The 15086-nt window shown below is 50.0% G+C and overlaps 5 protein-coding genes across 5 annotated transcripts; 2 read left to right on the forward strand and 3 right to left on the reverse strand.

Annotated features, from left to right (window-relative positions):
- Positions 1-168: 168 nt before the first annotated feature.
- GT037_000282 (uncharacterized protein) lies at positions 169-2673 on the reverse strand (the record flags this gene model as incomplete). The annotated part of the gene is made up of 1 exon (XM_038925329.1): positions 169-2673. One exon carries the CDS (start codon positions 2671-2673, stop codon positions 169-171), a length of 2505 nt encoding a protein of 834 aa, XP_038791185.1.
- Positions 2674-4098: 1425 nt separating this feature from the next.
- GT037_000283 (uncharacterized protein) lies at positions 4099-5607 on the forward strand (the record flags this gene model as incomplete). Its single annotated transcript, XM_038925330.1, has 1 exon — positions 4099-5607. The coding sequence occupies one exon, from the start codon at positions 4099-4101 to the stop codon at positions 5605-5607; it is 1509 nt and encodes a 502-aa protein (XP_038791186.1).
- A 199-nt stretch (positions 5608-5806) lies between these two features.
- GT037_000284 (uncharacterized protein) lies at positions 5807-6568 on the reverse strand (the record flags this gene model as incomplete). The annotated part of the gene is made up of 1 exon (XM_038925331.1): positions 5807-6568. The coding sequence occupies one exon, from the start codon at positions 6566-6568 to the stop codon at positions 5807-5809; it is 762 nt and encodes a 253-aa protein (XP_038791187.1).
- Positions 6569-8948: 2380 nt separating this feature from the next.
- Positions 8949-9488, reverse strand: GT037_000285 (uncharacterized protein; the record flags this gene model as incomplete). Its single annotated transcript, XM_038925332.1, has 1 exon — positions 8949-9488. One exon carries the CDS (start codon positions 9486-9488, stop codon positions 8949-8951), a length of 540 nt encoding a protein of 179 aa, XP_038791188.1.
- Positions 9489-10141: 653 nt separating this feature from the next.
- On the forward strand, positions 10142-15042 carry GT037_000286 (uncharacterized protein; the record flags this gene model as incomplete). The annotated part of the gene is made up of 6 exons (XM_038925333.1): positions 10142-10207; positions 10258-10956; positions 11677-12222; positions 12297-12731; positions 12788-12809; positions 13334-15042. The coding sequence occupies 6 exons, from the start codon at positions 10142-10144 to the stop codon at positions 15040-15042; spliced, it is 3477 nt and encodes a 1158-aa protein (XP_038791189.1).
- Positions 15043-15086: the final 44 nt, after the last annotated feature.

Raw genomic sequence — 15086 nt, forward strand, 5'->3', positions numbered from 1 at the left:
GAGCCAGGTTTATATTGCTAGCCTAGTAACTATGCAAAGCGTCCATCGTTTGTATGAGGACCACACTCTTCCCTTTTTCAACACCAAAGACTATCGATAGGTGAGCGGCACAGGTATGCAGGTGCGACCAGGCCAGGAAGTAGGTTGTGAAGTGATCGTTCCATTTGTTCATACTGGACGGCCGAAAGACATCCGAAAACCTCTGTTTTCATCATGGAGCATGATATTACCAACCATATCGCGGAAGTCCAGATCTATGATGTCTTCGTATGGGTTTTCGAAGCTAGGCTCAACCTCAGCCTTGAAATCTTCGAGATTGAGCTTCATCTCTTCTTGGCATACCATGGCATCCATGAGAACATTGTTGCCTTTCTCCTGTAAGGTCTTGCAAAGTATGGCGGCTGCCTTTGGGAAGATGCTGGTGTGATGTCGCGGGTGCCCACCCAGATCATAGAGCATATCTCCGATAACAGCGTTCATCGATAGCCCTCCAATAAACCTGGACACGAGATGGTCGAGCGGCGCGAAAGTAAGAGCGTACTTCTGGATCTCTTGTAGTAGCCGGATACATGTAAGTTTCAGATCCATAACATCGAATGCGAAAGCAGACTCGTCTTTCTCGATCGCTAATTTGAAGAGACTGAGTTTTTCGAAGGAGGATAGCGGTTTGCGTGTATCATCATGTTTGCCTTGAAAGTCGTTGACTAGGCACTCTACCATGACAAGAATATCATTCTTCGCCTTGCTCATCCCCACAGGCTTCTTGCGTCGTGGCTCCCTGTCTGTACCTAACTCGCAGCGCCGTGCATGATACTCGAGGCGACGGACCCCGCCGATGTTGCACTCTGTCTCTGCTTCTGAATTGCGGGACTTGTAATCCGCAGTGAACTTATGAGCAGAGAAGCCCAATATGAGGTTCACATGCTTTCCAAAATTGGAACCTCGCTTCGGTCGCTTGCCCATGAACATCCAATCGCTACCTTGCCGCTCAATGAGCCAATCCATGTCGGTCCACTGCCAGCCTTCTGGTAGATTCCCGGATAGCTGGACAGCATTGTAGAGGTGAGCTGAGACAATAATCTGTCCTTGATTGGATGCCATGTCGATGGCTGTCCTATGATAATCATCGCGCATGTTCGCAGAGATTAAGCCGCATAGCCCAGGATCGTGATTGAGTAATGAGAAACCAGGGATGTTATCGAATGGTCGACTTGTTTGCTTTTCGCACTGATCGAACTCCTCCTGAACCAATGTATTATTGAGCAAGATTTCAATGAATTCCTTGCGTCTGACAATGTCTTCGCGAAATGTGGCATGCGTAGCGCCAATTTTCTCAAGGCCTTCAACATCGAGGTACGCTTTATAGCGTTCGATAAGCTGCTGCCCGGTCTTATCAAAGAGCATCTTGCCAAGATGCAGACATGACCCTAACTCTCTCTGCATGTCCCAAAATATTTGTAACGAGAATACGATCCAAGTATTCAGGTTTCGGTCGTACAGCATGTTATTCGCAGCTTTACGCACCATATAGCTATCAGGCATCGGCTCTTCATCTGGCGTCGATACAAACTGTGAAATGCACTTGAGGAATTTCCTCTCGTCGTTGGTAAGTCGACACTTTTCTTTTGTCTTTTCAAGCCAGAAGATCCCAATAACCAATTCGGTGGTATGCGTACACATCACAGTGTCGGAACGTAGTATCTGCTTTCCTTCTTTGTAGGCAAAAGGGTCGCTATCCTCATCGCCTCCATCGATGAAAGCTGAACCTTTCCCACTCTCGCTGTAGCTGCTATATATGAATTTAATGATCTCCAAGTGCATTTTCTGCGACCCAGAGTCCTTGAAGCGTGGATGGGCTTGTTCGAATTCGTTGCTCAACTTCTCGATCATAGCCAGGGCGGCGTTCATGGTCAACGCAGCGGCTTGGAGCCCTATGTCGCCCTTCGCGAACTCACGCCAAGTTCGCCTAACAGCAAGTCTGAGGTGTGTAGCGTCCTTGAGAAAGCAGTATATGGCGAAGGAAACGTCGGTATCAGACGGTTCGAGCTTGTAAGAAACCTTCTGTGTGGCGGGCCTGACTGGACTCTCGATGGCTTCTGGTATATCTTCCGTGTCTAAAGGCTCCTCGAACTTCAAGTGCTCGAACGCGTTGTTGGTGTGTAGTGGTGCAGTCTTAGCAGTCTTGAGTGGCTGGCGTTGAGTCTGCGGTAGTTTCGGCTTGATGATCTCCAGGACGTCCTCCAAAAGCTTAATGAAGTGTTTGTGGCCCTCATTGCTCTCCTTGGCAGCGTCGTCTGCTTGATCAGATATCATGGAGTACCAAACTGCACAATCTTTGCGACCCCGAATGACTGCACGCAAGGTTGTGAAGACCTCAGGTGAAACACACGTGCGCTTGTCGGCGGCAATAGCAGCCGCAAGAGTGAGGAACGACTTGGTCGTGATCTGACATGTGGCGGTAGCATTTTGCGTCAGTGCGGCTTTCTTTGCCTCTTTCCTAGCCGCTCCCTTCAGTCTGCCTCCTGTAGGCGGTATCAAGTCTTGGCGACTGTCTTTGAACACATCATCGACAGTACCAGTTGCGCGGGCTGTCTCCGCTAGCCACTGGACGAAGTTGTTCGTGCCTTTTTTGTACTTGCGGTACGTATCGACGAGCAGAGGCGCGAGCCCCATTCTCAGCGATCTGGACGGCGCGTGAACGTGGGTATGGTGTGTCGCACTGGTGTGGTATGTTATTGGGTTTGAAGAGTTGGACGTAGCTGGACGAAGACCTACCTTTGAGTCCAAGAAAAAGCTAAGCGATATTTGTTTGTGATGATCCGCGGTGAAGGTGAGATTAAAACTGCCGAAAGCACTATCACACAGGTGATAGCGAAGGGACTAAACTAAAGACATGTTCGACAGAACGCTGTGATAGACATGTGCTGCGCACAAACCAACAGGAACTATGTTAAAGATTGGAGGAATTATAGATGTAAGTCCAGCCATTCATGTCAATAGCGCCTGAGAGTAGATACGCATTCACTATGACTTCAGTCACGCAGCAGATGCCGCTCAACTAACGATCAAGTATCGAGAACAGAAAGCAAACGATATGTGTGACAATATTAACTTCGAGCGTCAAGGGCGTGATTCGTAACGTATGACACTGCTAGGGAATACGATTTCAAGGTATCTTCGTCAGGCTGCAGGGGGAAAAGACAACAAAACAAACATGATGACTCCAGGGTTTCGTGAGTAGACTTGAGCACCCTGTAGAAGACCAGAGCGAGATTGAGACATACTGCAATTCAAAGTCTCCCGAACCCAGCTCTTTGAGCCATGACCACATCGCTGCCAGGTCTAAGGCCATAGCCTTCGGGTGATCTCGTAAGGCTTTTCATCGCTGTACTATAGCTCATCAGAGAGAACACGATCGAAGCTAAGCACGCGTTGCGGCGGAATACAGTCTTGAAACCCCAGTCGTTCACGTATGTGGCCTTCGATAAAAGGATGAAGTGAGTTTGCTGGAGACATGCAATACAAGAAATTCGATGTTCGCGTTCGTTGGTAGTCTTTGAGCGCAAAGGCGATGACGACACGCGATAGTAGCGCGATTGGTAAACGGCGCTAGGTAGAATGTGGCTGTTGGGGTGCGATCTGGCTCCTGTAGTAGTCTTTGAGCATCACACACCTTCCTGTCCTGACGTTATTCAGCTACTACTCATACCACACCCAACACTTTCACTGCTGCTCAAAATCGATCAACTCTAATCACCCGCATGTACTGCAGAAGAATTTCCTGGAGATGACGCTGAACCTAGCCAGACCAGTCATGTATATATCAACGTACGCAAAGCTTTGTTGAGTTCTACTTATGTCACAATCAAGTGCCGGGATATAGCCATAGATGCTCCTACCACTGCAGCAGATGCCCGAACCCTTGAGCGTGAGATTCCTGTACGTGACGATTCAGCCTTGCACTGCCCCACTAAGAGCATAAACGTCATGTGTGGACGGGCTCTCATCCCCCATAATTATTCGCAGCTCACACTTCGTAAGTTTCCATCATATGTCCGCTGGTAATATCTTTCCATCTACGCGACGGAGCGCCCGATCATGGCAAACGATAAACAACGTGGCTTTGTTGCCCTACCGCCGCCGAGACACGAACTAAAACCATTCACACATGCTCCCCTCGATCACCTTAAAGCTTCGCTTCGATTGATCCGTGTCCTTGAAGCGATATCACCCGAAGGCTACATTCAGTGTGAGGTTCGCCATGCAACCATCGAGGCGTCCTATATCTGTCTCTCATATGTATGGGGTGAGGAGGGAAGAGGACATACTATAATCCTTGACAAACAACCCTTCCGCATTCGGAGCAACCTCTATGGTTTTCTAGTCACAGCGAGACGGAAACGAAGGCTGTTAGAAAACTGGTTGTGGGTCGATGCGCTGTCAATTGATCAGACCAATGTTGAGGAGCGCAATCATCAAGTGCAACAAATGGGAAAGATCTTTTCTCGAGCTAAGGAGGCGCTGTCGTGGCTTGGAAATAATTCTGAGATTGCTGCACATCTAGACAGGGTTGAGCAAGCGTACATCCAAGGATCAAATGTTGATCTAGACCATCATCGCGGAACCATCGAATATCGTCAACGACTCGAATTCCATCAATCTGAGTACTGGAGGCGGGCCTGGATTACACAGGAAGTGGCGCTTGCATGTCAGGTTACTTTATGTGCCGGGCTTGCGGAGATGACCTTTGAACTATTACCTTTATCGTATTTTGACGGCATGCCGCCGACTCAAAAACTTCAAACCAGAGGAAGAACTGGGTTGAAGGGTCGAAGTCTCATCTACTTGATCAATTGGTTTGCGGCCAAGGAATCACACGAACGTCGAGACTGCATTTATTCCCTGCTCGCTCTATGTGGCGAGGGTTCCGACCTCCAGGTTGACTATAACAGCTCAGAGACGATGCTCACGAGGAAGATAATGGAGTGCTGCAACCAATCATTCTGCTTGTGTGCAATTAAAATCGTTGTGTGGACATTAGGCCTCCATCGACCCGATTTCTATGATGTCGGTACCCAAAGCCTGGATCTAACCTCGGAACCTTTCGCCTATATGACACTGCCTGTCATACGAGGAGCTCCGCCTTTATGGACACACTGTTCTGAATTGGATGAAACTTCCGACTCTGAGCCCACCCGATGTAATCAGCACGCTGTTCTCTCCTGTATTGAGCTTTCGCGTGAGGAAAAAATGGCGGTCTTTGTTAGCTCCAAAGGTGACATCTTACTCGTCCTGTTTCCTAAGCAGATCTGCCCATCATCTTCCGCAGCACTCTTCGAGATCCAGATGATTGCGGGCGCTTCTCACTCTACACTAGTTGCGTGCGACGTGTATGGAAGAAAGACGACGAAATCTCTAGTGAATGGTATCAGTCTGAAACTTGATTTGAGATCAATGGACGAACTCTGCCAAGTCTTCTTTTCTTTCAAACTCTTGCTCAATCTTATACACGGATTGTATTTCCCTAGCGTATGCCATCGTGTCCAATTCCAGGGCACTCAGGATATACAGTTCCTAAGAGAGCCTTTGATTCGGTTATGCTCGTAGTGTTTTGTAAGAAAAGCTGTCATATACTTGAGTCTACAGTCACTACTAGCATGCTTCATGAGATCTTCGTACTAAAACGCGTCTATAGCATTAACATATTTCTCACAAGGCGATTGCAGTGAAATTTGTTTCATTTGTTTCTCGTTCTCTGTTATGAAAATCTGGCTCTCATATATCAGACACTCTCTGCTCTAATCAATCACCATGGCAGAGTGGTTCCATCCCAGTTCTGGAAAGTCCCAGAAAGGTTTCTATCCGCCTTGTCCAGTGTGTTCAAGACACCACTCACACTCTGCTCAACGGTGATAGCGCCCGCAGCCTTAAGCGCCTCGGGATCGGCGATAGTGCTACCCATATCCGTCATGACCAAGCCAGGGTGGGTGACGTACGATGTCAACCAAGACTCTTCGAAATGGATCCGAGCGAAAGCCCAGTTCAACGCCGCCTTACTAGCACCGTATGGGCTAAAGACTTGCGGGAATCCAGCAAGCATTGCCTGAGCACCCATGCTGCCGATTACAGTGGAGATTCCAAGGTAGATGGGGTTGCCAGACTTGCTGGCTTGTAGCAGGGGCTTGACGGCCTGGAAGAGAAGGATGGGGCCGATGGTGTTGACGGTAAAGTGATCGCGGAGCGCGTCAGATGAGGTGTTGATGATGGTAGTACCTGAGTGTGCGATTCCGGCATTGGCGATCACAATGTCGAGGGAGGTAATACCATGCTTGGATTGGAGTTCGGCGACTGCATTCTTGGGGTCAGCTTCGTCAGAGGAGTCAATCTTGACGATGATGAGCTTGGAGCCTGAAGCTTTGGGAAGGGATTCGAGTGCGGAGGTCGACTTGGCGACGTCTCGGACTCCAGCAATGACGGTGGTATTGGGACGTTGGAGGAGGGTCGAGATGAAGCCTTTGCCAATGCCACGGTTAGCACCGGTAATGAGGTATGTGAGGGACGAAGACATGGTTGCTTTGAGAATGAGTTGGTAAATGTTGGATCTGGGGGCTGGTATTGAGACTGGAGGTTTGAATAGCTTGTTTCTGGCTTTGACCGTACAAATTTTCTTCCCTTTATATATTAAGTATCGAGCTCGCACAGAAGATACGAACACCGAGGCCGAGCATGATTTCTCATCTAGATGTAACAGCTGGAACTGACCAGAAAGTGACTAATGTTTGTGGACGCATCTCGGTGGACAAAGTGACTATTCGTCCGCCTGGAAGGTTCTCAGTCATTGTTTGGTAAGATATGTATGCCCGTTGCCTAGGTTAAGCATGCGGCGTAAGTGATTAGTGAACCTAGAGATGCCGCCCTTTGCGCAGTCTTCCAGACTATTTCCTACCTTTTATGAGCATCATGTTACAAATTCAGATGATGAGAGAAATATATCAATGAGACGTGCTGTGCTGACTTTACGCTCGATCATGACCTTTTTTGTGGTTGTTAGTGGTCGTAATAAACGAGCTAGCAAACCTCTTGCAGCCGAAAGTTGATGTTTAGTGAACACCATACTAGCCGCGTTAGCTTACAACCTTCACCCAATGACAGATATAGGCCATGGCCGGGCTCCCTCGTCGTTGGAGTTAACGCCACGCTCTCTCCATCGCCGTGCTGTCATGCTCATTCTAATCCACTCTCCTGTTCTTCATCGTGTCTTTGGCGGAAAACGTCCCTTTCTTTTTTAAGACTGGTGAGACAAGGAACCTTAGCATAATATCCGAATCATTCCCGTCGCTCTTGACTAAGTTTCACCGCGTCCAAGTTTGCTCGCGTACACTCCCAAGCCACATGTACGTCTCATTCGTCACCCATCCATCACGGTCGCAAAACTCTCACTCGTTTCCTCTATGCATGATTTCTGTCGTTGTCGAGTTTTTCATGATGATTGAAAAGTCGCAGCATGATCCTGTGTTTGTATGCTACAAGCTCTGGCTTTTGTGCTTGTAGAATCAGTCGGCCAGGTCATATGTTCCGCTAATAGATCGAACTGGTGATTCAAATGTTTGCGACGAAAGTATTGGTCTCTAATGCATCCCTTTGCAAGAGTACTGATGTGCTTGCTTCGCCTTTGGACAGCACATGACTAACAATGTTGAGAAATTTCTTGTGAATAACGAGTTGCAACGATGGAGTTACTTGAGCTTTCGAAGTTTCGGGGGAATCACGAAAACAATCATCCGATGGTTTGGGTGTAGCGTAATGTGTCTACGGGGCATTTACCCATTGGGCCGTAGCTCGGAGGTAACCTGAAGGTCGTTGCCCTGATACTGATTAGTAGAGATCTTTGAATGTGTCCTTGGAACATGTAGTTTGTAACCACAATCTTGAGCCTGGAAGAAAGCTTGAGTTCATCTTAGCTCTTATCAATTTGCTCTCCTTGGCCTCCTCCGTAATACCGTCTTCTCATTCCAGATCGCTTCCCGCATTGCTGCTTCAGACTAGAATTCGGGTTGCATGTATATTGGAAATACTCCAAGCCTGCAATACAAATTGTGTCGGTCCACAATGCTGTCTTCGGTAGGATGATGCAAACGTGCAAACTCTACACTCGTAATCTCTACCGGAGTCAGCAAGAATTCAGGTCCGGCAACCGGATATGGTACGCAGGCGATGACAACCATGTCGTTGTTCATATCGAGTCGAAAGACCGGATTGGATCCGCCTTCAGCGGATTTGATCATCGACAAGAAATGTCGTGCGCAACCGTTTCTGGCATCGAATTTCTGTGATCGAACACATTGAATTTCGTTTGGCGTTCAATTAAAAGTTTCCCCTTATCCTTAAGCCAGTAACTGCCTTTGTGTTTGTAAAAGTTGTTATTGCCGTCATCATGGGAAGTGGTGATACTTGAGTCGTAGCGGCGAAGCAACTGATGACTTTCGCGACCGCGCTGATAAGGCGGCGTCCCGAACATGTACGAGACATGGTGATGCAGTACTCCGCCATTGATGGTGGTTGCTGATGGAGGCGAGGCAACAAGCTTAGCGAGAGACGTGAGCCCTCAGGTCCTTGTCGGCTTACCTCATGAGTATATGATTCACCTTCCGACTATGTCTTGTGTGACGTGTTTCCATGATGACAGTCGCGAGGCTGCCAATAACAAAAAATCGAATTATCAAAGTCTATAACATTCCACGTCAATTGACAACTCGTTGCTGTCATGAACTCCATGAACACCATGCTTGCCCAGATTGTATATAGCTCATATCGACGTAAACCTCAAGATCTCTGTGTGGTTCTATTCGTCATCGAGTATAGAGCTCGCTAGCGAGCCAAAGAATGGAACTTCGTATCGGTCAAGCGTCGCAGCTGTTCAATCGTTAGCAAGTAGGTCTGTCTGTAGATTATGATATGAACTCGCCATCCAGATAGGCCCTCCAAGTCAACCACCCTATGCCTGCCAAGTCTCCGATGAACAGGACCCAGGATATGAAACTCGACCAGCTGAATATGATGTGCACCACAAAGACGAAGGCGAATAGCAGACTGCTCTGCCATGCGTGGAACCGCACATAGTCACTTTGGTGCTCCAAGACCAGTAGCAACACCCCACCTGCTGGTGGAAGCAGGAGGTATGCCAGACAAGCCTCGTAGTCCAGTCTCCAGCCCAGAGACGTGGTGAACATATCCACATCCTCGCGGGAGCGGCCGAAGCCTGTGCTCCGAGACGGCTGGTCCCATGCTATGCGCTCGGTATCTGGTTCTGCGGGTGGGGAGACAGGTGACTGGCCCTGGAAGTAGTCATGTTGCTCGTATGCGCGTGTGGGAGGCGATATGATATTCCGTGTGCGGTCAATAGATGTCCTCGGCGAATGGACTGGCGGTGGGGAGAGCGCGCGTGACGATTCGGGTATGTCTTGATACGGGGCGAAATTGGCTGCCATTATGGTTTCGGTCGTTGACAGGTGCCGTATGCTATACACCGGGAGCTTGCCGGTCTATTTCCTGAGGTATTGAAGGTTTGGTGGAGGAAATAGGGCTGACGCAGAGGAAAGTGCAACCGGGGCTGTGACGTTGGGCAGGGATCCTAGCTCGACATTGGGGCCGGGGTTCCGTCGGCACGTGAGACGACGTTTTCGGACACCTCCGTGAGGTTACTCCGCTGCAGGAACAGTCATGTCGTGCCATGTGTCTAGAAAATGGGGGGCTCACACAGCTCTCTGGCACGTTGCAATTTAGAGATTGCGCAGTGTCTGCGCGTCGAAACAGTGATGAACAAAGTAGACACTGCCTTCTCCGTTGTTGACCCGAGGTCGCACCTTGCTACATCACAGGGACATCAGAACGCCTCGGTCGCAACCTTCATCTCGCCATGTGTCGTCCCACCTCACTCCACGTCCTGTACGGTTGGAACCACGTATATGACTGAGCGTTGAAGCACCTGTTGGCACTCATTCACACCGCTCATACTGCACTTCGGTAAATAATCTGCTTGGTCCGTCATTTTCCGAGTTATTGAACGCCACAAAACAATACATCGCAGTATCTTCTTTCCCTCACATAGACTTGTCTACGACTTAGCCGTAACAACATCAAAATGTGCATCGCCATTCTCACAACAGCCCATCCGGACTATCCATTCATATTACTCAACAACCGAGACGTACGCATTGTGGTCTACAAGCATTAACTCCTACAACTAACGCATACTAGGAGTATCTACATCGTCCAACAGCAGAGGCAACATGGTGGCCATCTCCAGACACCCAAGTCTTGGGCGGCTACGATCTTCACCGTCCCGTTCATGGCACCTGGCTGGGTGTGACCCGTCAAGGTCGAATTGCAGTCTTGACCAACTACCGTGAAGAAGACGAAAAAATCGTAGAAGGCGCGCGAAGTAGAGGGCTCATTCCAAACGCTTGGTTAAAGTCCAACCCAGCGAAGGGGGAGAGTACAGAACAGTTCGCAAAACGAATGATAGAAGAAGATGGTGTCGAGGGTGTTGGTGGGTTCTCTCTGTGCTATGGATTCATTCAAGATGTTGTCAAAGAGGGAGAGAAAGGTCTTGCGATCGTGAGCAACCGCACTCCCGATGTTCATGGCGTAATTCATCTCCTGCAAAAGCCAGATGAAACTCGGGCTCTCAGCAATGCCGCCTACAACGACCGCACCTGGCCCAAAGTGATCAATGGAGAGGACTGGACGCGTGCTGCCATTGCCAAGTCTGTCGCTGCCAACGAGTCCCAGGATCAGCTCATCAACCGTCTTCTCGATATTCTGACCACAGACACCATGCCCCGACAGAAAGAGAATGAGGAGTGGGACATGTACCTCAACCAACTGCGTTACAGCATATTTGTTCCAGCCATTGGAAGAGACCATCTTGAAGAGCACAAGATGCCTGCGCATGAGGTGGGCGACGTGGTCAAAGCGAAAGCGCTGGATGCTACAAGTGGGTGCTACGGTACCCAGAAAAATATCATAGTGTTGTGTGATCGAGAAGGGAAGGTGACTTATTTTGAGAGAACGTTGTATGATGGTGATGCGAAACCGATTGAAACAGGAAAAGGAGACAGGAAATATGATTTCAAGATCGAAGGATGGTAAGACGATGAGGGCTTGCATACTGCCTACTGATGAGAAGGAGCCATCTCATTTGTTGTTATTGGTACCTTCCACACCCACTAGTGTGCTGCCTATATAACCAAATCGTCCATAGAATCAGTGCTTCACTTCAATATTCCAACACCTTCTACAAAGTCTTTCCCACAATTCTTTTCATCTCATTTTCATGCTTTCATGTTCCATCGGTATCAATCATATCGTATGCTTTCCACCAGAATTCAGACTTTACCAATTGTGTCAGAAGTTCTTGAGATTCGGTCATCTGACCATAGGAAGGACAACAACTCGCGGTCACTTCCATCTCTTCGTTTGCTATGAACAGGATTGCGCCGCGCGGCTGGTCTGTGCAACTTTTATCCTCGTTGCCACGGTCACTTACCTTTCCAATTCTGATTTCGAATTATTCCTCTTGTTGATATTCGAGTTTGTTCATCTCGCAACCACCATTGGCCGCACACAATCTACGTCGGTGGTCTCCCATTACACTTGCTTGTTCAACGTCCATAGCCAAACGCCACCATGTGTATCATGTTCTTCATATCCCACTACGACGGCCCACGAGAGCACTTCCTTTGTCAGTACCACTGCGCACACACCGAATGTCCCGGAACCTTTGAGGCACATCAGAAGTATCTACTTGAAGAGAGCCGCTTGGACTGCTCAGAGTGTTTGACCAAGGATGGCGATCAGGTGGATCCTGATATCGTTCCGGTACAGTACTATCCTCCCATTCCCCATTTTGAGATTGAGTACGTGGAGGGGAAGGGTTGGGTTAAAGTCTGTGAGCAAGGTGGCGTGGAGGGTACAGGGAGGACTAAAGTGCAGGAGGATGATCAAGATGACGGCCGCTACGCCCATAGCTTCGCAAGTCTCTCGGACTGCGACAGCGTCACCTCACACTGGCGTCTGGATCCAATCTTCCCACCGCCTATTCGCCCAAGCACTACAACCACCAACGGCAAGTCGCCCGCTCCACTCTCCCAGGGGCTGCCAACAATGGAAGAGGCGTATGAGACGTGTTCTCCACATGAGCCGCCACACGAGATGACCAAGGTACGTAAATAAATTTTTTTTTGACTTGCAATTCTTCTTGTCTCAGTGGATCTTTTGTTGAGATCGTTGCAAAGGTATATGAGGTTTCTTATGAGAGCGTATCCCCTGGACCAGAGCCAAGCCAAACGATACTCCAAGAATCGTCATTTGGCGACTCTCCCAACACTATCGAGCACCAGAATCTTGTCAATCGGCAGCTCGCGACACTCGAGCACCGGATGGCCCATCGTCAGCCTCAGCGCGATTCCAGCCAGCCCGCGTTCGACGTCCCACGCCCACAGTACCCGGATCACTTTCGTCAAGCTGTCAGGCGTGAATTTGTTGTGAGCAACCCGCCGGGTCATGCTGCTACACCTCCCGTTACTCCACGACCACATCCACGAGTACTACCAGGACCAGATTACGGTAACAGGTTTCATTACATGGTTTCCACATCAACTACGAATGGGGTACCAGATCCTCGATGGGGCCCAGTTTCGGGGTCTGGCGAGATGACTGATTTCTCTCTTGTAAGTTGTGCTGGTGTTTCGACTGATGACACTTTGTTGACCACTAACAGTTCTAGGGAAAGCCTACTCAGGCTGTTCGTAAGCGTCACAAACCGCGTAATAAGGAGGAGCGAATGAGACGAAGGAACGAGAAGCTGGGTCACTTTGGAAGGCTTTCGGAATGAACGAGATTGAGAAGGCTTTGGCCATGATGGATTGGTGGATGTTTGGTTTCTGCTTTTGGTTCAGTACAGCATCGTGCTTCAAAAATTTGCGACTGCTCAGCATGTCCATGAGATATGGGGAGAGTAATAGGGACCTTACATCCTGTACATGTAGTGGGAAGCGTGGACGTACATGAATCAGATGAAGTTGATGCGCACGTGCATGGTCTTGGCGCGCTACAGGTGTCAGGGTGTTGGTGACGTCTTGTAGATCTTCGGCAACTCCAATCAACAAACACCGAGCCGCAGTCCGACGTTGAAACATCTGTACACTTTTTTGCGACAATTCTAGCAGCACCTGCTGTCCTGGACCAAATGTCTGGGCTGTCAAACTAGTCCATTTTTGTTCAGCCATACCACCGCCCACCAAAATCCCCACGTCCATTAATAGACAATCAGCCGTCATGGCGTCTCTCCCGTCTCAGCGCCCCGCGTCGCGACATAGACCCGCACCACCTGCCGAATCGTCGTCCTCGCAGCAAGAGCAAATGGAGCGATCGAGCAGCTTCTCTGGCCAGTCAGTAGACTCGCAAACGCTACTACTCAACACACCGTCTACACAGTCAACCACTTCCGCGCCTCAGGAGCAGGAAGAGACACGTGCGCAAACCACCGCGCCACAACAAGAAGAGGATGATGAACCACGGAGGTGCTGGATCTGCTTCAATGACGAGACGGAAGATGACGAGACAACATCGGAGTGGCGGTCGCCTTGCGCATGCTCACTGGTGGCGCACGAGAAGTGCCTGTTAGACTGGATAGCCGACATGGAAGCGCCAAGCTCACGACGGCAAGCTGGTAAGTCGGCAGGGAAGATATTGTGCCCCCAATGCAAGAGCGAGATCAGGGTACAACGGCCGAGAAGCTACGTGGTGGACGTTGTTCGGAGTGTCGAGCGCCTCACTGGTAGCCTGCTGCTCCCTGGCTTCGCACTCGTCACAGGCACAGCGCTCTATTCGACTTTGACGCTTTCTGGGACTGCGACTATATACCAGATATTCGGTACGCAGGATGCGCTGCAAATCCTTGGGCCGCTTTACGAGACGCCAAACCGCGCGGTCAACTCGGTCACAATGCAGTGGCTCGAACATCTGAGGCATCACTGGAGGCTGGATCTTGGACTGCCCCTGATACCGACGGTTCTAGTCGCAAGCCGAACAACCTTCGCCGACTCATTCCTACCGTTCCTCCCTCTCATCTTCTTCGTCAGCTCCGGGCAGCCAGGCGATGATATGCTACAGCTGCAGTGGCCACCGAGCGCCGCTTTCACCTTCGCCGCGCTACCATACCTCCGAGGTTTCTATAACGCATACTACGAACGAGTCTGGTTACCACGAGAGCAGCAGTGGTTGAAGGAGATCCAGCCGCGAGCTGGCGAAGACACAACCGCAGATGTACAGGCACAAGCCCAACACGATCACGACCACGACCACGACCATTTGGGCGATGAGGACGTGGTAGAAGAGGTGGAGATTGAACTCGACTTGGACATCTTTGCAGATTGGAACAACGATGGCGAAGTCCATGACGATGACGCGCCTGAGGATCCTCCTGTACAAGCTGCACGAGCCCCAGCAGGACCAATCGACGCGCCTCCACAAGACGACCAAGACGAGGCCGACATACGGGCTGCTCAGTTTATCGACGATGCTCAACCAGATGTAGCACCTGCGCCCAACATTCCCATGCAGCCCGCTGCCCCACGACCTCGACGTGTTCGACGCGAACGCGGCGTCACTTTCTCCACCACATCCCTCGCTGACACCATCCTCGGTGCCCTTATCTTCCCCACCATAGCCGCTGCAATGGGTGAATTGCTCAAGCATACCCTGCCTAGCTCGTGGGTCACACCTCCGACTGGCGCGCCAGCAATGTCCTGGCTCGGCGGCTGGATTAACACCGGTGGCAAGGTAGGCGGGGTGGGCAAGCCAACAGGCTTCCTCCAGACGCGTTGGGGAAGAAGTGTTGTTGGTGGCTGTATGTTTGTGGGTCTCAAGGACTTCATCATGCTGTACGTTAGGTGGAAGACGGCGCAGAATCATCGGAAGAGAGGCATCGTGAATCATGACAGAAAGAAGGGCAGAGGTAGTGCTGCGGCGGCATCGTGAGGATGTATGAATTTTGGAGCATAAGAACGGAATCTAGGAGTATA

This window comes from Alternaria burnsii, assembly GCF_013036055.1.
Source record: "Alternaria burnsii strain CBS107.38 chromosome Unknown 705, whole genome shotgun sequence".
NCBI classification, from domain to species: Eukaryota; Fungi; Ascomycota; class Dothideomycetes; order Pleosporales; family Pleosporaceae; genus Alternaria; species Alternaria burnsii.